General features: G+C 38.3%; 1 protein-coding gene across 1 annotated transcript in view; it reads left to right on the plus strand.

Moving 5' to 3' along the window:
• PHF3 (PHD finger protein 3) overlaps positions 1-25020 on the plus strand; it is a 75703-nt gene that overhangs the window by 20720 nt on the left and 29963 nt on the right. Inside the window, 1 exon segment of the mRNA XM_047759986.1 lies at positions 23621-23782. Coding sequence (XP_047615942.1) covers positions 23621-23782 — 162 coding nt within the window.

Consider the following 25020-nt stretch of genomic DNA (forward strand, 5'->3'; position numbering starts at 1 on the left):
TTCAATTTTCTTTTTGTCTTTTGTCTTTTCAGGGCCGCACCCGCTGCGTATGGAAGTTCCCAGGCCAGGGGTTGAATTGGAGCTACAGCTGCCAGCTTACACCACAGCCATAGCCACACCAGATCTGAGCCTTGTCTGCAACCTACACCACAGCTCACGGCAAAGCTGGATCCTTAACTCACTGAGTGAGGCCAGGGATCAAACCTGCAGCCTCATGGTTACTAGTCGGGTTTGTTAACCACTGAGCCGCAACTGGAACTCCTGAATTTAATTTTCTGTTTATTTTTATGTTGCCTATAGTGTTGCAAGCTTTCCCCCAAATGTCTGATTATTTTGGGTTGTTTTTTGTTTAAAATGGGAGGAAATAGGAAATGTATGTCAAGTTTTGCTATCGAATAAGTGGGCTTTAACAACCCTGCAGTTGTTTTGGGGAACCTTAAAGTGCTAGGGTGAGAAGCAGCTTATCATTAGGAGGTATTGGTCTTGCTTCCTCCTGCTTGTTCGTTCACTTTCAGTTTAGGGCTAATAAAAGATTGTCTTGCTTGGAGTTCAGTGCTTGGCTGTAGGCCTTATTGGGTATTGAAGTTGGGGGAGGGATGAAGTTGACCTCTCAGTATTTAGTCCCTAAGTTAATTCCTTATTTCTAGCCCAGCTCACTATCAGTGTCTTCTGTCATACTGTTTAATTAAGTTAAAATGAATATAAAATTTCTGATACCTAGGAATTCTTTCTTGTGAATTTTGGAATCCTGTGCATTGCTATCTTGCCTTTGTCACCATTGAATTTTACCCTGTTTATTTCTTCCATGGTCGGTTTGCATTTGTTTCCTTCTGTACAGGATGTCTTAACCTATTAATAATACTAATCTAATTGCTAGTTTTGTTAGTAATAAAGCTATTAACAAACTTCTCAGAGTTTGCAAACATATTGAGCAGATTTTTCAGAGAAAATAGGATATGTGTACACACACACACACACACACGGTGTGTGATAGATAATTGATTGAGATTGGTTTATTTTAATAAATTCGTTGGGAGTTCCTGTTGTGGCTCAGTGGAAACGAATCTGAGCAGTATCCATGAGGACACAGGTTCAATCCCTGGCCCTGCTCAGTGGGTTAAGGATCCAGTGCTGCTGTGAGCTGTGGTGTAGGTCGAAGATGCAGCTTGGATCCCTCATTGCTGTGGCTGTGGTGTGGGCCGGCGGCTACAGCTCCTATTCAACCCCTAATGTGGGAACCTTCATATGCTGCAGGTGCAACCCTAAAAAGACAAAAAAAAAAAAAAAGAGACAAAAGGAAAAGAAAAGAAATTGATTTATGCGATTGTAGAGTCCAGCTGGATAAACTGCAGGAAATCTGCAGGATAGACTGGAGACCCAGGGATTAATTGATGTTGCAGCTTGAGTCTGAAGACAATTTGGACGCAGAATTCCCTCTTGCTTGCGGGAAGTGCCATCTTTTCTCTTAAGGCCTCAGCTAATTTGAGGCAGCCCATCCACATTGTGGAGAATAATCTGCTTTACTCAAAGCCTGCTGGTTTAAATGTTAATCTCATGTAAAAATACCTTCACAGTGATATGTAGGCTGGTACTTCACTAAATAAGTACTGTGATGTAACCAGGTTGACCCTCAGAACACGAATATTCTTTGAACTATTAAAATTAGTTTATATATATATCATCGTGAAACTAGTTTTAATTTCAGGATTTTTGGGAAGGTGGTTTCATAGGGAGTTTGTAGGCAGAGGCAGTTTATATGGGCCCACAGGTATTTTCTCTCATGAAGGATTATATATAAAGGAAGTTGACAAAATGGCTATTATGTGTGGATGTTAATGTACCAGGTATTGTATAAAAGTGCTTTGCCAGTATTATTTCATTAACTCCTCACAAAAACCTTAAGAACTCTATGGGAGTTCCTATTGTTGCTTACCAGGTTAAGGACCTGAAGTTGTCTCTGTGAGGATGCAAGTTTGATCCCTGACCTCTCACAGTGGGTTAGGGATCTGGTGTTGCTGTGGCTGTGGTGTAGGCCACAGCTGCAGCTCCTGTTCGACCCCTGGCCTGGGAACGTCCCTATGCCACAGGTGCAACCATGAAAAGAAAAAAAAAAAAGTGTTTTGTAATGTAGGCAATTTTGCCATTATTCAAGTTTTGTACATTTTAACAAAGTGGAGTAAAAACCTTGTGTGTGGGTAATGGCTAGTATTCTTTGGGCAGAAAGGCTAATAGTCTATGATTTTGCAATTTGAAAGACTAGGGTTCTTTATCTGACAGTTTAATGTAACAACTGATTGAATATACTTATTTCTTATAGAATATTGTTATACACTAGATGTGCAAGAGTTGATATTTAGTTAACTAATCAACATGAATGGTTTATGGACAGCTTTTAAATCTCTGAAGTAGGGAATTATTCTACTTTGTAATTTAAAATAATTTCGGTATAAAGAAAACCAAGGTTCCTTCCTTCCTTCATTTTTTTTTTCTAATTTTTAAAAATAATTTTATTGCCACACCTTGCCTATGGAAGTTCCCTAGGCCAGGGACTGAATCTGAGCCACAGTTGTCGCAACTCAAGATCCTTTAAAACCCACTGTGCAGAGCTGGGGATCGAACCTCCACCTCTACAGCGACCTGAACCACTGCAGATGGATTCTTAACCTACTCTCCCAAGGCAGGAACTCCTAAGTATCCTTGCTCTTTTTATCTTGTTTTTGATCTCCTATTCCTTGTCTAGTTAACCCCAAATTTTTTATTCTTACCGTCCCCCCACCCCCCAAATTGGGAGAAAAAGTGAATAATAAGGTCTCTAAGCTCTTACTTTGCTGTCTTTTGAGGATACTGACCAAAAAGGAATTCTTATGAGATCTGCATGAGACTGTTTGGGACTTGTAGTGGCAGAAGAAAGAAATTAGTTCGTTTTAGGGCCTCACCCCTGGCTGTTCTCCCTATCCTAGATATGCCAGCCAGAGGAGTTGAATTTCATAATTCCTTGGCACTGGCGTATTTCTGTTGTTAGAGAATCAGGAAAGTCTGGTTCCCTAGATTTTCCCAAATCATAGACCTCAGCATCCTCAGCCTCCTAGCTGATCCTTGAAATGCTTTATCTAGTCAAGGCTCTGTGTTCTTTTCCTAGTCTGTTGCTGTCATGAATTTGGTTCTCATGGGTTGTGACTTACTAGGTCATCTCGATGAAAAGCTTTTGGCCTAGAATTAGGTTCAGCCTAGGATTAGGTTCAGCTGGGAGTGACAGAAAACTCCACATATAAAGGAAGAAAGGCCACCAGCTGAGAACTCCCTTCAGAATTGCCTTGGTGGTAGAGTTGCCTCACCCAGAATCATACCCTCTTCCTGGGGCAGCCTGCGTCAATGACAGGTTGACATGGGGGTAAAAAAGCCCAGTACCATCACCACAACTCAGAAAAACTCTGAAGGTCCACCCCAACTTTGAGCTTCCCATGGGCTTAGCCAAGGCCTTTGTTGCCACTGCACCCCACCCAAAAATTTCCTTCACGCCAATCTTGCTTCCTCTTTCCTTTCCTTCCACAGATGTCCATCCCAAGAACACTCCCTAATAAGGCTTCTGCACTGCGTGCTGATCTCTCCTCCTGGCATACTGGCATAGAGTTTGGCACCCCAACTTGTTTGGTAAAAATAAATACATCTTCTGAAGCCTGGAAAAAGAAATTAATTTTGTCATGTAATAGTTCAGAAGAAAGTAACTGGTATAGGGCTACACAGTGTCAGGGACTTAAGTTCCCCATACCTTGCTCTTCCAAGTACGATCCCTGTCTCCACATTTACCTTATAGCAACGTTGAGATGGCTCTTCCAGCTATCAAGTTGGATTCTGGCCAGGAAAAGAGAAAAGGGAAGGAGAAAGTGTGCCATTTTCCTTTGTGATCATATCTTGAGAGTTGCCTGTGTCATTTCTCCTTTAATTCTAGTGGTCATTACTGAGATAGTAGTCATATCTAGCAGTAAGGTAGAGTAAAAGTGTACCTCAATTTGGATGACCATGAGAAATAACAGGAATTCTAGTGAATGAGCAAGGATGACTGAATGGATATTGGGCAACTGCAAGCCACCTGGCTCAAGCACAACTTTTTCAGTTCATTCTGTAGGGAGGCCGAGATCAGGACCTTTTTCTTGGTTAACCTGTCAGCCTGGGTTTGAATACTCAGCTTCTTTTCTGAGCTAAGTTTGCTTCATTTGTCAGACTTTTCTAGGCCGTCTGTTTTTCCCTCCTAACTAATGGAACTTGGGTCTCAGTTTGTAAAATTCAGGTTTTTGTTCATAGACTGTGGTCATATGTTCATATCAAAAATTTTAGAGGGAGACTCAATTTTTATATTGTTTCATCCTGAAGAGGGGGTGGGTGTCTGAATTGCTACTTGTGTATCTGAGACTTCATTTCATTATGGGAATGGGTGTCCAGATTTTTTGAACGTACATGTTTATAAGACATTTTTGAGTAAATTCATACTTGTATTTATATACTTATCCTACTTTGCTATTATATTAATGTTCATTGTCTAACATACAATAGATATTTTAAAAGTGCTATGGACAACAAATGATATACACTTAAAATTATTAATTGAAATGATCAGTTGTACAAGAAATTTTTTGGAGTGTGATTGAATATATTTAATTATTTTATTTTTGAAAATTTCATCTTGTCATTCTGATACAATCTTTTTTACATCTGATTCTTTGTTGAGTTTTTTTATTTTTGTTTTTTTACAATGATTTTTATTTTCTCCATTATAGCTGGTTTACAGTGTTCTGTCAATTTTCTACTGTACAGCAAAGTGACTCAGTCACACATATATATTCTTTTTCTCACATTATCGTCCATCTGTTCCATCATAAGTGACTAGACATAGTTCCTAGTGAAATACAGCAGGATCTCATTGCTTATCCATTCCAAAGGCAATAGTTTGCATCTGTTAACCCCAAATTCCCAATCCATCCCACTCCCTCCCCCTTCCCCCTGGCAACCGCAAGTCTGCCCTCTATGTCCATGATTTTCTTTTCTGGGGAAGGGTTCGTTTGTGCCATATATTAGATTCCAAATATAAGTGATATCATGTATTTGTCTTTCTCTTTCTGACTTTCTTCACTTAGTGTGAGAGTCTCTAGTTCCATCCACGTTGCTGCAAATGGCATTATTTGTTCTTTTTTATGGCTGAGTAGCATTCCATTGTGAATATATACCACATCTTCCTAATCCATTCATCTGTTGATGGACCTTTGTGTTGTTTCCATGTCTTAGTGAATAGTGCTGCAATGAACATGCGGTGTTGTCGGAGGCCAGCTCCGGCGGCCAGGGAGTGTACACTTTCCCGAAGAAGAGGGACGGACGTTGGCTTTTGCATCGGAGATAGCCTCTTTGTCCCTTCTTTCAGGGCACTGGACTGCTCAAACTTCATTGGCAACAGTGGTTGATTATATAGACAGTTTTTCACTATAGATTATGTTACAGTGTTAAAAGTATATTGGTTAACTATTACATGGTATAGCAGCTATGCATCCTGTTTAAAATCTCTATCTTAGTACTTTGAAGAGGCCATAAAACACAAAAATTTGGCATTCACAAACTTTGTAGACTGGTGTTTATCCTCAAAGCGTTATGGCAGGGAGATAGTGTAAGTAAATATAAACCAACTTAATTAAACTAGCTATCACTAAAAAGCTTTTAAAATCAAAGACAAAACTCAGAGCTATGTTTTTTGGATAAGATATGGCTAACTTCTATGAACCTCATTAAAATCCTAACTCTAAAGTTTACTATATAACTAGTTAATAGATAAACACTATGTTTTAACTAAGTTGGATTTAAATAGGGGAGAGTCCTTCAGGATGAAATTCTTATTATATTATTGTTGTAATTTTGTTAAATCACAAATCACCACAGGAAAATAAGAATGGGAAATAAGAATAATAAGTAAATAATCAGGAAAGACTGAGGAAAACAATAACAAATAAAACAACAGGAAAGGTCATCTGAGAAACAATCCACGTTCTCCAGCACAAACATGGAAATTGTTTTCCCAGGAAAGCCCCAATTCTTCCCCATCAACATCAAAGTGAGAGCTGTGTAACCTGAGGCCTGCCCTCGTCTTGTACCATGCAGGCTGGCTTTTATCCTGACCAGAGGCCCACCTTTGGCATGCACCATTCAGGTGAGCTTTTTTCCTGACCAGAAGCCCACCTTCGGCTTGTGCCATTCGGGTGAGCTCCCTTCCTTGGTTAGGAACCTGCCTTTAGGTTTTTTTTTTTTTGGCCATCAGGCAAGGTCCTTGTTTTGAGTCCCTGCATTTTCTTGGCTCCCCGCAATGCAGGTGCTTATGTCTTTTTCAAGGAAAGTTTTGTCCGGATATATACCCAAGAGTGGGATTGCTGGGTCGTATGGTAGTTCTATGTATAGTTTTCTAAGATACCTCCGTACTGTTTTCCATAATGGTTGTACAAGTTTACATTCCCACTGACAGTTTGGGAGGATTCTCTTTTCTCCACACCCCCTCCAGCATTTGTTATTTGTGAACTTCTTAATTATGGCCATTCTGACTGGTGTGGGGTAGTAGGTCCCTCATAGTAGTTTTGATTTGCATTTCTCTAATAATCAATGATGTTGAGCATTTTTTCATGTGCTTGTTGGCCATCTGTATATCTTCTCTGGAGAAATATCTCTTCGGGTCTTTTGCCCATTTTTCAATTGGGTCATTGGCTTTTTTGCTGTTGAGTTGTATAAGTTGTTTGTATATTTTAGCGATTAAGCCCTTGCCTGTTGCCTTGTTTGAAACTATTTTCTCTCATTTTGTAAGTTGTCTTTTTTTTTTTTTTATGGTTTCCTTTGCTATGCAAAAGCTTGTCAGTTTGATGAGGTCCCAATGGTTTATATTTGCTTTCGTTTCTGTTGCCTTGGGAGATGTTGAGTTTATTAAAGTGTCCAGTTAGGGGTTTTCATAGGTGCCACATTTCATTTTTAGTCACAAAATATATAATAATGGAAAACATTTTTAAATAGCAATTTGCTTAGTCCAAGTTTCTTTAGAAAATCAATTATTTTCTTACTCATTACTAAATGTCACCTTGGTGTAGACCGGGGAGATTAAGGATGTTTTTTTTTTTTTAATATGGATTATCATTTATGTGTGCTTTATAATATGAAAGGCCAGCACTTGTCTCATAAAACATTTGTTTCATCTTGTGTGAAAGAAAGATGTGTAACCCATCCTTAGGTAAAACAATTCTTTGTTGTAAGTTAATGGAGGATCTCTACATGGTGTAAAGATTTAATAGTCATTTTCCACTTCATTAAAATTACTGTAAGCAGTGTCCTGTTTATAGTTTTTTTTTCTAATATAAAAAGAACTATATTGATGACATCCTGAGACACTGCAAAATGTTGAATGCAAACATCTACCATTAAAGGTGTCAACTCCTTCATTTAATGAAATCTCATTCTTCTCTCAGGATCTTTCTCTTTAGATGATTGTGAACATGAATTGGCAAGGATCCTAGTGTCGGTTTGATTATATTGATAAAGCTTAATTTCTTCTTAGTTTTTAGGTAACGGTTAACATACATGGTATTATTTCTTCCTGGTCACAGATTGTGTATGCACCCCTGTAGGTATTCACATCCTTAGGAGACCACTGACTTAGTATATACTTAATGTCTAATAAAAGCTGCTATAAGGGTGTTTGACAGTGGTAAAGTATTTTATTTAGAGGCCGTGCTTAAATATATAATGACTATTTTTTCATATCCCCCTCCCGAAGTGTTTAGCTAAATGCTTGATAAACTTTGACTTTAAGCTTCATTAAAATCGGGGAACTCCTGGTAAAATGTAAATATTTCATTCTAGATACCAACATTATCTTTTACTTCGTCTTAGTTTTTTAACCATATTCTTCTTTTGCTTACTTTTCCCTATTTTTTTTCTTTTAAAATATTACCTTATATTGTATATCTTTTTTAAGCCCACTTTAAATCTGTTTGGGAACAAATGGACTGTAAAGTCAAATGTATGTTGTTTAGATACCCAATTAAGGGTGTACTTTTATCTTGAGCTTTTTTCCCTAAAAGATTAACTGTATTTTGAAAAATTAAAACATATTGAAACAAGAGGGGAATAAATATTTAAAATACATTCAGTATATAAAGATACAAGTTTCATATTTTATATATAAGGGGTACCAATGATATAGTTTATACACATACTGGACAACATTATACATATAATAGTGTTATAGATAACATTACATATCTGTCCCAAATACTAGGTGCAACTTTTTATGATGTGAATACAGTTTTATGTTAAATATCATCACATTAACAATAAAAATGACTAATCAAAAAAAGAAATACTGAAGCAAAGAATGATAGAGTATATACACATTTACCCATCACCAAAATGCAGCTATTAATGTTTTGCTGTATTTGCTGCACCCATTTATCAGTTTGTCAGTTCATCTGGCCCTTCTACCACTTTCATCATACATCTCCAAAAAAAGAACTTCGACATAACAATGTCATAAGCACACCTAAAATATAGTTTCCTAAAATCTAATACCTGTCCATCATCAAATTTGCAACTTCGCAAAAAGTAAATCTGATGTCAGTTTAGTACCTGATTCGATGATGAAGTTTGGTTGAAAAATTTTTCTTAGGTTTAAGGTTTAACATTGATAGAAATGCTTTTTAAATCATGTTTGATAACATGCTGGTCACAAGAAAATTGCCAAACAAATGACTTTGAGCAATGGAAAACAAAGTTGTCTTTAATATAGAAATACTCATGTGATGTTTTAGGTAAATATTTCATGTAAACAAGTTTTGCAAGAAACAGTTTTAAAACCATTTTTTTTATTTTAACCATCCTAAAATATATTAGAGGCTCTTCCTTTTTAAAGACAATATAGTGAACATGATTTAATTGTTGATTGAATTATCTTAGGAAATTATAATTATATCATTCATTAGTGGTGGTATCCTTAGGTACTATTTTAGTAGGTAGGGCTTTGGGTCCCTGCATTAATTGGACCCGAGACAACACTTGAAAAAAATTTTTAAATTATTTATATCTTCTTTATTAAAAACAGTGATGTTTTTGGAGCTCTTAGTGTATCTTCTGGTCTGTTTTGTCCATCTACTTGAAAGGCCAGGAAACTGAGATTACTAAAATATGTGAAATAAAAATGTGAGTACATGCTTTATGAATAAAGGTTTATGTATGTGTAACACATTGCAGAAATAAACTTTATTAGTTTTTCTCTGAAGGCTGTTATTTACTTGATTTTCCTTAGGAAGGGCTCTAGACTTAGAATCCTTTTTTTTTTTTTTTTTTGTCTTTTTGCCGTTTCTTGGGCTGCTCCCGCGGCATATGGAGGTTCCCAGGCTAGGGGTCCAGTCGGAGCTGTAGCTACCAGCCTACACCGGAGCCACAGTAACGCAGGATCTGAGCCACGTCTGCGACCTACACCACAGCTCACGGCAACGCCGGATCGTTAACCCACTGAGCAAGGGCAGGGACCGAACCCGCAACCTCATGGTTCCTAGATCGGATTCGTTAACCACTGCGCCACGACGGGAACTCCTAAATTACAAGGCTAGGGGTCGAATCGGAGCTGTAGCCACCGGCCTACGCCAGAGCCACAGCAACGTGGGATCCGAGCTGCGTCTGCAACCTACACCACAGCTCGCGGCAACGCCGGATCCTCAACCCACTGAGCAAGGCCAGGGATCGAACCCAAAACCCCATGGTTCCTAGTTGGATTTGCTAACCACTGCGCCACGACGGGAACTCCCTAGACTTAGAATCTTAACTAAAATGAACTTGATGAATGATTACCCAGTCCATTACTGCTCATGGGAACCCAGAGAGATTACTGAAAATAACAAAATATTCACGGGCTTCTAAACCTACGTTATGGAATGGAATGAGATAATTTTACTATATGTAGTTGCTTAAGGCTAAATACATAAAATATTAATTCATTTTTTACTCATAAAGACTCATATAGGTATATTAAAGTTTACCCAGTATGTTTATTAGAATTGTTGTCTTCTAAGCTCTTTTTCTTATGTTTTAAATTTATTGCAGAGTTGATACTATTCTTTTTTGCTCATTTCAGTTATATCAACTATAGTCACCATTAGATCCTTAGACCTTATTCATTTTGTCACTGACAGTTTGTACCCTCTTACCAACTTCAACCTCTCTTTTTTTTCCAGAAGTCCCTGGCAACCGCCTTTTTACTCTGTTGACTTTTTTTAGATTCCACATATAAGTGATACCAGGCAGTTTTTGTCTTTCTCTCTGGCTTATTTTACTTACCATAATGCCCTCAGGGTCCATCCATGTAATCCCAAATGGCAGGATTTCTTAGGGCTGTATTCAGTTGTGTATATATACCACATCCACTTAACCTTTGATGGATTAGGTTGTTTCCATAACTTGGCTTTTGTAACTGATGCTGCAGTGAACGTGGGAGTGTAGATACCTCTTCAGTAGCTTATTTTTTATCTTCTTTGGATGTATACCCAGGAGTGAAATAGCTGCATTGTATGGTAGTTCTGTTTTTAGTATTTTGAGGAACTTTCAAACTGTTATCCATAGCAGCTGTGTCAGTTATAATCCTCCTGATAGTGTGGAAGGATAGTGGTTGAATGGGAGCTGCAGCTGCTGCCCTGCGTCGCGGCCACAACAATGCCAGATCTGAGACATGTCTGTGACCTACACCACAGCTCATGGCAAAGCTGGATCTTTAACCCACTGAGGAAGCCAGGAATTGAATCCATGACTTCATGGATACTAGTCAGGTTTGTAACCTCTGAGCCACAACAGGAACTCCCTTGTTGTTAAAATATCTAATATACTCAGATGTGGCTTGGCTGTGGCGTAGGCCGGCAGCTGCAGCTCCCATTCAGCCCCTAGCTTGGGAACCTCCATATGCTGCTGGTGCAGCCCTTAAAAAAAAAAAAAAAAAAAATTTGATTCTTCCAATCCATAAGCATGGAATATCTTTCTATTTATTTGTGTCTTCAGTTTCTTTCATTGATGTCTTAATGTTTTCCTTGTACAAAACATTCACCTCTTTTGTTAAATTTAATCCTAAGTGTTTTATTCTTTTTTGACGCAGCTAAAATTATGTCTTTAATCTCTAATGTACTTGATCCAAGTTCCTTTTAGATAGATTCTTTTATCAGTTTGTATTTTAAAAAGGATTTTTAGTTCTGATATGTTACTAATTGTTTCTTTCTGAACCATAGCTTTTCTGTTGTTGTTTGGTTATTCCCTGTTGGGATACTTCCTTCTAATCGGCTTTTAAAAAACTGTTAGTGTTCTTACTCTGAGGTCTCTGCAAGGGGTCAGTCAACACTACTGTGAGGGAGTAGAGGTTTGTTACTCTGTTTCTTTTGCTTGCTAAGGGTAACTTCCTGACTGGAATCTAATTTATTTAACAAAGAGGTTCTAATCTTTTGAGGTAAAATTTAGCAATCTTGAACTTTTGGTAATATCCATGCATTTGTTCATTCATTCTGTGTTTAGGACTGAACACTTACTGTATGTTCCACCTGCTGTTAGAGGAATTACAGGTAGAAAGCAATGACAAATTCCTGCCTTTGTGGAGTTTATATTCTATTTAATGTTGTATATACTACCATTAAACGTTTTCTCTTGGGAGTTCTTGTTGTGGTGCAGTGGAAATGAACCCGAGGATGTGGGTTTGATCCCTGGCCTTGCTGAGTGGGTCAAGGATCCGGTATTGCTGTAAGCTGTGGTGTAGGTTGCAGACGTGCCTCAGATCCTGTATGGCTGTGGCTGTAGCTCCAATTTGACCCCAGCCTGGGAATTTCCATGTGCCACAGGTGCGGCCCTGAAAAACAAACAAAAAAAAGTTTTCCTCAGTTATTACAGATTAGGCATGTTAAAAGTCTTACCTACTGAAAAATATGTAATCCTCCAAGAACTTTTTGCTTGGCTTCATTTGTCTCTGGTTTTCTCATATTTGAGTGAAAGCAACAAAGTATGAATGAACAGAGTGCCTAGTTGGGATATGATTCATTGTAATGTGAAACTTAGTAAATAATGGTAAGATCCATATTGTAAAGAGGGTTAGTAATTTTTTTTTCCCCAACCAATTCCTGTTTTATGCTAAAATTCTCATTAAATAGCATTCCAGACATCAGCACCTTACAGCATGATTCCACAATTGTGAGGTATAATGATTTTCTTTGGCAAAAAGTGGTTAGTTCTGTTTGTTCATATAATGAACATTTATTGCATACCCATCATGTGCCAGACTGTTTAAAGTGCTGGAGGATACAGCTGGACAAGGTTTTCCTCGTGGAGCTTCCTAGTAGAGTGTAAGGTGATAGAAAATGTCTGGTGGTTGTTTGGTGACTGAGGCCATGTATTTGACGTGGGCTGGTCAGGCCAAGTCTGTGCAGGTGACATGCCATCCTTAGAGGCATGTAGTGGCCAGCCTTTTGAAGATTTTGGGTTCCTGGATAAGGGAAGTACATCCCCAGTAGAGAAATAGCAAATGAAAATTATACAGTAATTTAAGTGGTGATTAGTTGATCCTTTTGTTAGATTAAAGTAATCCAATGTTAATAAATAATTCTACAGTTGACCCTTAAGCAATGTAGAGTTAGAGATGCCAGCCCTCAGTGTAGTCAAAAACTTGAGATGCCAGCCCTCAGTGTAGTCAAAAAATCAGAGATTCCTTCCTGTCCGCAGTTCCTCCATATCTGCGGTTTTACGTCCACAAATTCAACCAACCATAGATCATGTGCTACTGTAGTATTTAGGAAAAAATCCTCATATAAGTGGACCTCTACCATTCAAACCCATGTTTTTCAAAGGTCAACTGTAGAGTCACTTTGGGTTGTATTTATAGGATTACAGTCATACTTAGTTTTTCATCCAAGTGCGTTTATAATTGGTAGAATATGTAATTGAACTGTGAGACAGTGATTTCCTCATAGGCTATTCCACCAGAAGAGAAAACAATCCTAAGAAATAAGAATAAAATTTAGACAACAAAGAAGCAGATCCTTAAGCAACTCAGTATAATCCCCAGTACCCCCTAAACACTCAAGTTTATAGTAACAGTGTTTACCTAGTCACTGTAGTTTTCTAGAATTCAGTGGGTGGCCAAATGCTTCTTCTCTGTGTTTATTTTTTAGAAATATGGGCAGAGCTAATTCAACTGGAAATTTGTTATGTGTGTTTTGATGTTTTTCTTAATTTCATAATATAGCCTGGTAGTTTAAAAAAAAACAACTTTGGTACATTTTGGCCCTTATAGCCTATATTTGGGTACATAGATATTTATGAAATTAGATTTTCATGTTTTCTGATTAGGTTACTATTCTGTTTTCCATGGATGTGGTTTGTAGTTAACATGATGGGATTGCCACTTGAAATTTTCTCTGTGCTTGATAGAATTGAGAGGTCTGAAAGAGTTTCTGTTAAAATTCTTAAAATTGAATTTCAATATTAACCATACATCATCTTTCATATTTGTTCATCAGTATATTTGTGTTTCCTGTTCTTTTTGTTCTGTTTACAGCAAATTCCTGAAAAGAATTCTGATGTTTTATGTCCACAGTACAGTATCTCTCTTCCAAATCCTCATTTTGTTTTCACTAGCTGTACTGGGGAGCAGGCAGTGACACTGCATCACCACTCCTGGTTGTTCTAACCTTCCTGTCTTCCTCACAGTTTCTTCTGATAATCTTCTTCGTTTTCCTGACCTCTAAGCATTGGAATATCTTAGGGTTCAAATTTTAGGCATATTCTCTATTTTCTACTCACTTTTATGGTGATGTTTTCCAATTTGATGACTTAAACTCTTTTATAATTCAACTGCCAAACATAATATGTATACACACACACACACACACACACTCTCTCTCTCTCTCTCTCACACTCTCCAGACTCCTGTGATTATCTTTGGATGTCTCTTAGGCATTCTGAACTTAATGTTTAAAACTGAACTCTTGGTACCTGCTTCTCCACCTCCCAACTCCATTTGTACCACTTATGCCCACAGTCTCCCTCATCTCTATAAATGCAACTTCTTTTGAGTTGCTTAGCATAAAACTTTGAGGTTATTCTTTACATACCCTCTTCATTGATGTTCTGTATTCAGTTGCTTAGCAATCCTGTTGGCTTTATTTTCATAATATATCTAGTATCATTTTCTTCACTGCCCTTATGGTTTTCTGTCTGGATTATTGCATTAGCCTGTAAGTGGCTTACCATGTGTTTGCCTTTGGGAAAGCAAGTCTCCAGTCTATTTTCAAAAGAGAGCCCAGAGTATTCTTTTAAAAAGTTAATTAGATCAGGTCACCCTTGTCCACAGTGCTCTGGTAACTTTGCATTTCTCATGGCCCACAAGACTGACCTTAGCTTGCCCCATATCTCTCTGTTTTATGTGTTCTCTCCTTTTTCCTTAAACTGGCCACGAGCACTTGCCTTGTTCTATTCTTCCAGCACCCTTGGCATGCACCTGCCTCAGAGTCCAGGTTACTTGATATGCCTTCTTACTAGAAAGCTGCTCTCTTGCCTTGTTCAGGCCTTAGCTGAGAAGTCACCTTAGATGTCATCCCCAGTCTCCTAGCTGCACAGAGGGCTTCTGGCTTCTGGGCGGTAAACTGCCAGTGCCTGTGTCCCTGGCTTTCCCTGGCCATTTGTTTTAAAATTACAAGCCACTGTTTGTTCCCTTCTTCATACTCCCTGTTACTCTTTAATTTTATTCAGGTGACTTATCACCTAATATGCTATACATCTTATTTGTCTCACTGTTGTCAAAATGGAGCTTCATGGGAATAGTTTTTAAAATGTTTTTTATTTTGTGGAAAATATCGAACTGAATCCCCATCTCCCTCTTACTTAAACAGTTAATAGTTGGTCTTTTTCCATTTATACCCCACTCCGTATCTCCTCTCCAAGGTTATTTTGAAGCATAGCCCAGAAATCAAATAATCATATAATTTCATCTGTAAATATTTTAGCATGCATCTATCTCTAAAATGTAAGAATTCTTTATTAAAAAGCACATTCATATTATCCTGCCTAAAATAACTGAAGATCTTAATATTTACAAATATGCAGCCAGCTTTCAGTTATTTACCCAGTTCTCACAATATTTTTTTTTAATTTTTTTTTTTGTCTTTTCTAGGGCCGTACCCACGGCATATGGAGGTTCCCAGACTAGGGGTCCAATCAGAGCTGTAGCCACCGGCCTATACCAGAGCCACAGCAACATGGGATCCGAGCCGCATCTGCGACCTACACCACGACTCATGGCAACGCTGGATCTGTAACCTACTGAGCAAGGCTAGGGATTGAACCCGCAACCTCATGGTTCCTAGTCGGATTCGTTAACCACTGAGCCACGATGGGAACTCCTTTTTTTAATTTTTGAATTGGAATTGAAATTAGTATATTCATTTGGTTGCTGCATAACTTAAGTATATTTTAGTCTGTGTGAATGTTGCCCCCCCACCCCCAAGAGGTATATTATCACTGATATTTAGAATAATCTAGGCCAGCCTGTGACACATAGTAGGTAGTCAATAAGTATTTTTGAAGGAATTACTTTTTAAAGGTACATAAATTATGCTATTTTAGGATGGAATTAAAAATGTTAAAAATTTAGGGACTGATTACCATTTCACTTTTATAATAGCTTGATAGAATCATCTTGGCAATAAGAGAAATTATTCTGGACAGTTGGGAAGGGGTCAAATGAAGGACAGTTAGGGCTACAGAAAGTTAAAATCTGCCAGGACATACCATTATTTAAGGTCTTATTGTTTGCATATCAAGCAAGCACTGTGCTAGAAATGACAATAGCTTATTCAGTTTTCACAGCAACCTTTCAGTGAAGGCTTATAATATCTATATTTTCCCAGTGAAATAATTGCAGTTCAGTGAGGGAGTGGGGAAATGGGTGCTGAGTGTTAATGTTTTTAGCTTAATAGAACTAGACACAGCTCTTAAGAATTATATGTATAACTTTGATTAAAAAGCAAAGCCTTAAAAATTGGCACCAATAATACTATTTCCCTCTGCATGTAAAATCTTTCCAGCTTCTTTTTCTAGGCATTCACACATGTATTCCACATTTTTTGGAAAACTCTTTTTAACTATATTCTTTTTAGGGCCGTACCTACAGCAAATGGAGGTTCCCAGGCTAGGGGTCAGATAAGAGCAAGGCTAGGGATTGAACCCGCAACCTCATGGTTGCAAGGCCTGTTCCACAGCCACAGCAATGTTGAATCTGAGCCTGTTTGCAGCCTACACCATGGCTTATGGCAGCACCAAATCCTTAACCCATTGATCAAAAACAGGGATCGAACCTGCGTCCTCACGGATACTAGTCAGATTCGATTCTGCTGAGCCACAACAGAACTCCTTAACAAAATATTTTTGATGTGAGATGGATTAGAAAGCATGAATAAGAAGGGGGAACATCCTATCTGAAATAATCCTTATTAGCATTTTGGTGTGCACATGTGAGAACATAAAGCTTGGGAAACAGTTTCACTGTGTGCCATCCTTTCCCTCATGCAATGCCGCCCTTTACTTAGCATAATGAAGGCTCTGAAGATCTGCAGGGAAGAAACTTTTTCCCCTTTTTATAGCCACACCTGTGGCTAGTGGAAGATGCCAGACCAGGTGTCAGATTGGAGGGGTAGCTGCAGGCCTATACTGCAGCTTGTGGCAACACTAGATCCTTACCTCATTGAGGTCAGGGATCGAGCCTGCACCCTCACAGTGGCTACAAGTCCTTAACCTGCTGAGTCACAGCAGAAATTCCAAGAAATTATTTTAACTTCCTTTAACCCAATGTCTGTCTTTTAAACTTGTTTGATAGAAAACCCCCTTTCTGTGAAATAATAGTTTTGCCCAAAGTATGAAGTTGAGTTTGGTAGAAGTTGAAATATTTGTGCACGTTTAAATATAAAACTTTAGAGTATGTTTAATTACAGCAGAAAGGATGGATAATTTAATAGTGGAATAAGACCTGACTAGGACAATAGGCAAAGCTAAAGAAATAGAGGAAGGCAGTATTTATATCAAGCCTTTTAAGTAACTGTGTTTCTTTTAAAAATCTGAAACTCAGTGCTAGTGCGTTTTACTGAGACTAAATATGAAGCTTTTTTTGCGCTGTAAATTGGAAAGCTGTATGATGAGATTAAAAATTGGTAAAATATATAAATTTGCCCTCTTTGACTCAGTAAACCTCTGTTTTAAAGTTTATTGTAAAGAAGACAATAGGAAAAGAAGATAGTAGCATTATTTTTATTTTTCAAATTAGTAACATACTGATATTTAAAATGATAAGTTGACCTGACAAATAGCCAGTTTTATGTAACACACAACTTGATGGTGTGTATCATGCCATGGCCTCTTTTTGGAAGGAATGTATAAATCATCCATAAAGGAAAAGGGGGGTGGTTGTCCTCTGCAGTGTTAGATGGGCAGGTAGTGGGGGCTTTGTCAAGAGGATGTATCCCTATAATTTCTTCAAATCACAGGCCTATAAAACAGGTACCCAACTTTTACTATGGTGGCACTGCAAAGAGATCATGTTCTTTTTTCCTTAAGTGTGATGTTTAGGGCCAACTTTGATAAAAGAGGGAAATAAGTGAGTGTCCTGGAAGTAGCTGAGTTTGGCCTTTGCACTGCCAGCGTGAATTAAGGCGTGTCTGATGAGAATTCCCTACTGTACAATGGTTCTCCCTTTTGTACGGTGTAAAGCGATTTAAATTAATCCCAGTTTTTGAGAAATTCAACACATTTAACGTCAAATAGTTTGGTTTTGTTCCCTTTTTTATCTCAATTTACCTCCTCTTTTCAAGATTTGAATTAAGTAGTCTGGAATAAAGTAGTATTAGTGTTAGGAGGACTTCACATAGGCTTGACTCAGCAGATTTAATTAGAGCCATTTGTGGGTGGGGATAGGAGGAATTTTAATGTGATCTAATTTCAGGCTCAAGGAAATTTTGAGTATGATTATGCCAGAATTTCAAAATGAGAATGATACCTGATTCTGAAATATGGGGAAGAAAAAAGGCATATTGTTTTTTTGCCGTATTGCATGGCTATCCACTTGCCTCTTAAAAAAGTCAGGCCGTTGCTTTTTTTTTTTTTTTTTGACAATCTGAAGTTCCCTTTTTAGTAGTTGTATTGAATAAGGCTGGCCACTTTTTAAAAATTGTATATGTGGCGTTCCCATTGTGGCACAGCGGAAACAAATCCGACTAGGAGCTGTGAGGTTGTGGGTTCAATCCCTGGCCTCGCTCAGTGGGTTAAGGATCCACTGTTGCCATGAGCTGTGGTGTAGGTTGCAGATGCAGCTTGAATCCCACATTGCTGTGGCTGTGGCATATGCTGGCAGCCGTAGCTCTGATTAGACCCCTAGCCTGGTAACTTCCATATGCCTCGCATGTGTCCCTAAAAAGCAAAAAATAAAAATAAAAATCATATATCAAAAACTGAGTTTTAGTTTGCCTGTGGCAGTGGGAGGTCCCTGTGAAAAGGCAGTGTTTTGTAAAGTACACAGATTCTTCCTCTATTAATTTTCTTAGAAGCTGTAGGAATACTCTTTAAAGCACAAATACCTAATTGGGAGAATTTTGCCATTCAGTACTCTGAATTATTTTAATCAGATAAATGGATTAGAAGAAAGAAATTTCAGGTGGTTTTTTTTTTTTTTTTTTTGGCCGCCCTCTAGCATATGGAGTTCCAGGGCCAGGGATCAGATCCGTAGATGCAGCCAGGGCAGATCCTTATCCCACTGTGCCTGGCCAGGGATTGAACCTGCCTCCCAGTGCTTCCAAGATGCCACCCGTCCTGTTGCAGCATAGTGGAACGCCTCAGTTACTTTTTAAAATGGTTCCTTTGTTCTGAGGGAATTGAAGGAAAAATGAAAGGGAAAAGAATACATGATTATTGATGATGGACTACATGATGAGGAAGACTCTGAAACAAAAGTCATCAGTTAATACAGGGTCTGCTAAGTGCCAGTTTGCAGCCCTTGTACTCACCAGTGTAATCATCACAGTGCCCCCTCTGGCCACTAGCATGATCTCCATTTTATAGAAGAATTTGAGCCATAGAGAGATAAAGTAGGTGCTTTGGTTGTTTGGGGGGTGATGGGGGCACCTCTGTGTGAGATCCCTGGAGATGTTGGAGACAAGGTACAGCTTGGGATAATGTAAAGATAAACTGTTGCAGTTGAAGGAAATTTTGCCAGGAACAGGAGGAGTACCAAAAAAGATCGCATTCTTAGAAATCTCGCTGCTGAGGAACATCTCAAATGCAGTCTTAAGTATTCTAATTGTAGGCTTTTGATTTAAGAGGTTTTAAGATGATGGGACCTCAAGGCATCAGTCAGTTTGTGAAGTTATTTCCAGCAGTTCAAAGGTCCCTGGATCTCTTGCTTTTCCCCCTCCTCCCCTTCCAGCTCTCCACTTCTCTCCTTAGTGGATTCTCTCACCCTTCTTCCCTCATCTCTTTCTTTGTAAAGATGACTCTCCCTACCTCACCTCCTTCCCCTCTTCCTCACCTTGTGCCCTTCTGTCACTTATAGAGGACAACCATCTTTTGTCCCTTTAACTTCATTCAGTTGCTTGTCCCCCTTTTTAATCTTTTACCATTAAGTTTCTTTTTTGTTGTTGTTCTTTTTTCTTTTTAGGGCCACACCCACGGCATATGGAGGTTCCCAGGCTAGGGGTCAAATTAGAGCTGTAGCTGCCAGCCTACGCCCCAACCACAGCAATGTGGGATCTGAGCCAAGTCTGCAACCACAGCTCACGGCAGTGCCAGATCCATAGTCCATTGAACAAGTCCAGGGATTGAACCCATGTCCTCATGGATCCTAGTCGGTCGGGTTTGTTAACCACTGAGCCACGATGGGAACTCCACCATTAAATTTCTTAAAAATTTTTATTATGCTATTATCATTCTTACTCACTTTTAACTTCTTGTCACCTTGTCCTCTGCTTCCCTGTGTCTGCTTAGTGGATTTTCCTCCTCCTTTGTTCTCTCTGCAGCAGTTAACATTTCTGATGTGAAATTCTCCTTATCCTTTTGTGATGTTGTATTACCTTGATGCTTCTTTTGCCTGCTCTTTTTCTTCATGTCATTAACATATTCAAAAAATTAAGTCATTACCTTACTTTCAGATTTGTTCTAACTTCTCTTTTTCTAGGTCATTAAAGTTTAAATTTTCCTAGTCCTTTCTTCCTCCTAATTCTTAGCAAGTATTTCTGGAGTACCTAATATATACTAGGTTATGATTCTAGGTTCTGAAGTTTCGCAGTGGATAAGAGACAAAGTTCCTGAATTGTAGAGATTACATTCTAATGGAGGAGATAGTTAATTAATATTTAAATACTTCTTTGGGTAATAAAACATGTTTTCAAGGATAAAGTATGCTAAGGTTCAGTAGGCAGTGGTGGGAGGAAGTGCTGTTTTGGATAAGATCCTTAAGAAAGGTTTCTGTGAGAAGGTGGGTTTTGGGTGAGACCTGAATAAAGTGGGCAACAGAGTGAGCCATGTGGCTTTCTGGGAGGAGAGCTCTCCAGGCAGAGAATGTATCAAGTGAAACTACCTTCAGATATCCTTTAGCTTACCAGTGTTCTATCAGGACTAGCGTGCTTGGAGCACAGTGAGTCAGGGTGGCTGAGTCTGAGAAGTTGGTGGAGGAAGCTTTTCTTAAGACCCTGGAGGCCCTGGCTGGGATTTTGGACATAAATCTTAAGTGTGTTGCAAGGGTTTGGAGGGTTTGAAAGAAGAATGTTAAGATGATGTGACTTTACATTTTAGAGGGATTTAAAATAGGGTTATGACTTGTGGAGAATAAACTGTGTATGTGTGTGGGAGGTGTGTAGAGAACCCAGGACACTAGGACAGCTACAGTGTAGGCTTGATGGGAGCTGAGGGTGATTTGGGGTAGAATGAGGAGTAGCTGTGAAGGTGATAAATGAGAATGAGATTGGTGATGTGTTTGGTAAAACTGGTGGGATGAGCTGATCACTTGGAAGAGGGACACGAGAGAGGAGCTAGGGGTAGGATAGTTCTAGAGTTTTAGGCTTGAGCAGCTGGGTGAATGGAGGTTCCATTACTTGAACTATCTTTGGAAGGACAGTTTTACTGAGGGGTGAGGGAATGGGTAGAATCAGGTGGAATTGGTGTTTATTTTCTGTGTGTTACTTTTGAGATACCTGTTGGATAGCCTGGTGCACATATCAAATTACCCTGCAGAGGTCAGATGTGAGTTTGCAGCTGGAGAAGATAACTCTGGGAGTCATGCAAGTATAGATGGATTGGCTGAGGGTGAGATCATTCAGGGAGGAGTGAGAGTAACAGGAGGAGAGAGGTGGGAGGGCCTCTGTGGGAGGAGGCACTCTATGAATATTGAGAAGTACTAGTGAGGGAGGAGGATGTGGTGTTCAGAAGCTTAGTGAGGGGATGGGGTTCAAGAAGGAGAAAGGGGTCAGTTCTGTCAGCTGTTGCCAGGAAATAGAATAAAGTAAAACTTAATAATTGACCTTTGGATTTGGGCTTGCCAAATCCTTTTGATTCTGCTTTACAATATTGCCCTAAAATTCATAACACACCTTTGCACTCCCTGCCGACCAACACTGTTAATCAGGCTTTAATTGATTTTCTCCTGGACTGTTTTCCTCTTCTGAATCATATCTTTCTTTCCTGATTACAAACAATACAAAATGCATGTTTATTGTAGAAAATGTGGGAAACACAGAGACAGTTTAACAGTGATGACAAGCCCTTAAATTCCTTATCCACCTTTTCACTAGAGACGTCCCTGATAACACTGTAGTCCTTCCCCCTTTCACTTCTATCTCTGCATGTTTGTAATGCATATAATGCATAACTTTTGCTTTTTAAAATAAACATGGTGGAACCATTCATCTGATGTTTAAAATTCTTTGAGAATGTGTGTGAATGTGTGGCAGCATAAGTACTCCATCGTGATGAAGTAGCCCTCTAACTGAACTCCCCCTTGTTTCCCCCAATTGTATCTTAAATGAATCCTGATGAGTTTTTGTAAAATATATTCTCTAAGCTTTTACTGCATAAAGCATAGAGACTAAAAAGTATTGACTCTATTTTTAAGAGTAATATATGCATATAACAGGAAAAAATTATATTCTCCTATAGAATAATTATTATAATTTTCATCTCTTTACTGCTAAATCTTTTTTTTTTCTATTTGGCAAAGTGTACGTACACAACATTTCATTTGTGCGTTTGTTACTAACAAGGATCACACTATGTTTTCTAGCCAGCAGTCTTTTTTCATAATTTATTCTAATATACTTTATAATTTACTGGTCAAAGTATATAAGCAGTCTCATGATTCTGTTTGTTGAAAAATTGCTCTTCAAAAAGATTATACCATTTGAAAGTATATTTATAAAAAATTTTGTTCTCTTTAAATTTTAGGATAGACCACTTTCTTGTTGAACTCTTGAAGTTCTACTTGGATACAAAGATGAGGACTAGATAACTTCTTGAGGTTCCTTCTAACCCCTAGGATGAAGATAATAACTAACATTTGTGTAGTGCTCTAAAGTTTACAAAGTGAGTTCTCATACATCATCTTACTTGATCCTCACAACAGCTCTGTGAGGTAGGTAGGACAGGTATTGTTATTCTCATTTTAGAGATAAGGAAACTGATAGAGAGTTGAAGGGACTTGGTCACGTTGTATTTGTTTTAGCAGAGACTTGAATCCAACCCATTTGATCAAAAAATCTCTTTATGAGATTTCATACAACTGTACATTTTGAATTGCTGTATGTCAGTGACATTTGTTATATGCAGAAATAAGCCCATTGATAATGTAAATATAGTGTTCAGAGTTTCTTCAATGTCCCCCAGTCCTTTTCCGTGCCCTCTCCCCTGCCATTAAATGAATGACTATCTCTCTTGATTAGGGGAAGGTAATTTAATTATATAGTTATATTAAAACACTTATGATTTTTCCCTACCATTAGGGAAAAGAGAAGTTAACGTTGGGTTTTTATTTCTCTGTGTGTGCGTGTGAGTGTGTGTGTTTGCCACAACTCAAAAAGTGTATCTGTGTTACTTATTCTCACATGTAGCATAAAGTCTTTAAGGAGTAGATTACGGTTAGAGCTGGAATCTTAGTGTAGTTCTAGCATGAACCTAGAATCACAAGGTTTTCAGGTTATTATACTCTTTTTGGGAGGGGGTACTGTATAACCAAAATTAAGGTAATTGAGTACTTCTGGTTATTCATAATGTTCACAAAGATACAGTTAATGACAGGTGAGAGTGAGTGGTAGTGGAGATCGGATCAAGGAGAATGTCAACTAGTCTTCTCTTTGACTAGTTACCTCTTAGGGTAGAATTTATAAAACTGAATTGGGAGCTTGGTGGTAGTATTGTCACATTTTAGGAATAGACCAAGATTTTCAGGACTACTTGGTATTGTTGTCTCACAATGTTTTCTGTACTGCCTTTAAATACTTAGCATCATGAATATTTTTGAAAATTAATTTTTGTTTTTGTTTTTGTTCTTTTCTAGTTGTTGGTCTTGACGATATTATGGATGAAGGAGTTGTTAAAGAAAGTGGCAATGATACCATTGATGAAGAAGAACTGATTTTACCTAACAGGAATTTGAGGGACAAAGTAGAAGAAAATTCAGTGAGATCACCAAGAAAATCACCTCGTTTAATGGCACAAGGTAATCCTTCCAAAGAGGACTAGCTAGAAAATCAAGTGTAGGGACAGTTGTGATAGGTTGTAAACTTGCCAAGCAGTAATTGTATTTTCTTGGTGTTTGCTAATCTGAGCATTTTGATAATCACTTTTGAGATTACATCAATTTTTTGGTATAATTTTAAAAAATTTTTATTGAAATTACACATTCACATGTTTTTGTTTGTTTGTTTGTTTTTCTTTGATTTCTTGGGCGGCTCCTACGGCATATGGAGGTTCCCAGGCTAGGGGTCTCATCGGAGCTGTAGCCACCATCCTGGCCTACACCAGAGCCAAAGCAATGCAAGATCTGAGCTGCATCTGCAACCTACACCACAGCTCACAGCAATGCTGATCCTTAACCCACTGAGCAAGGCCAGGGATCAAACCCCCAACCTCATGGTTCCTAGTTGGATTCATTAACCACTGCGCCATGATGGGAACTCCCACATTCACATGTTTTAAAGAGTTGACTAGGTTCTGTGAGTTCCAATGCTTGCCATTCTATCACTTATTTCCCCTTCCCTAGAGGAAAATACTGTTAATGCTTTCATCTGGTTTTATTAGTTTTTTGGTGTTTACTTCCATGTCTCTGAGTAACATGTGCATATTGCTAATTCTTGATTATTCTAATATAGATATTTATTGATTTCCCATTCTGAATGGTGAATTTAGCATTTCACTTTTCTCTTGTTCCCCCATCACACACAAAAGTGTATTCTCTCATCTTTGAAACATATAATTTTATAAAATTGGTAGTAACTACTTATTGTGACTCACTTAATAAACTATTAGTGAAGATCCTTTCAGTAAATTATAGTTAACTTTTCCTATACAACTTTTTGTTTTTCTGATTTAATAATTGATTTCGTTGTTGATTTGCTTATAGTTTTATATATTTGAACACACAATTTTCAGTGCACATATAGGCACTTACATCCCAACTACTCCGCTAGTTACCTGAATGTTTCCTAAAGATACTTGTGCGTATCAGGTATTCTGTCATTTTTGTTTTATTGAGGAATTATATCTCTTGGAGCCTTCTGGTCTGCTGCCTTATGCACACTGGTGTGTTAGCCCTGCATAAACCTGATGCATGGCTATTGCTCCAGGATCTCCCTTAACCATTCTTCTGAGGATTCTGTTTTGTATTGTAGTTCCTATTCCCCCCCCGCCCCCGCCACTTTTATTGGTTTAGCTCCTTCGTTTTAGTGACATACCTAT

The sequence above is a fragment of the Phacochoerus africanus genome, chromosome 2 (genome assembly GCF_016906955.1).
Source record: "Phacochoerus africanus isolate WHEZ1 chromosome 2, ROS_Pafr_v1, whole genome shotgun sequence".
NCBI lineage: Eukaryota > Metazoa > Chordata > Mammalia > Artiodactyla > Suidae > Phacochoerus > Phacochoerus africanus.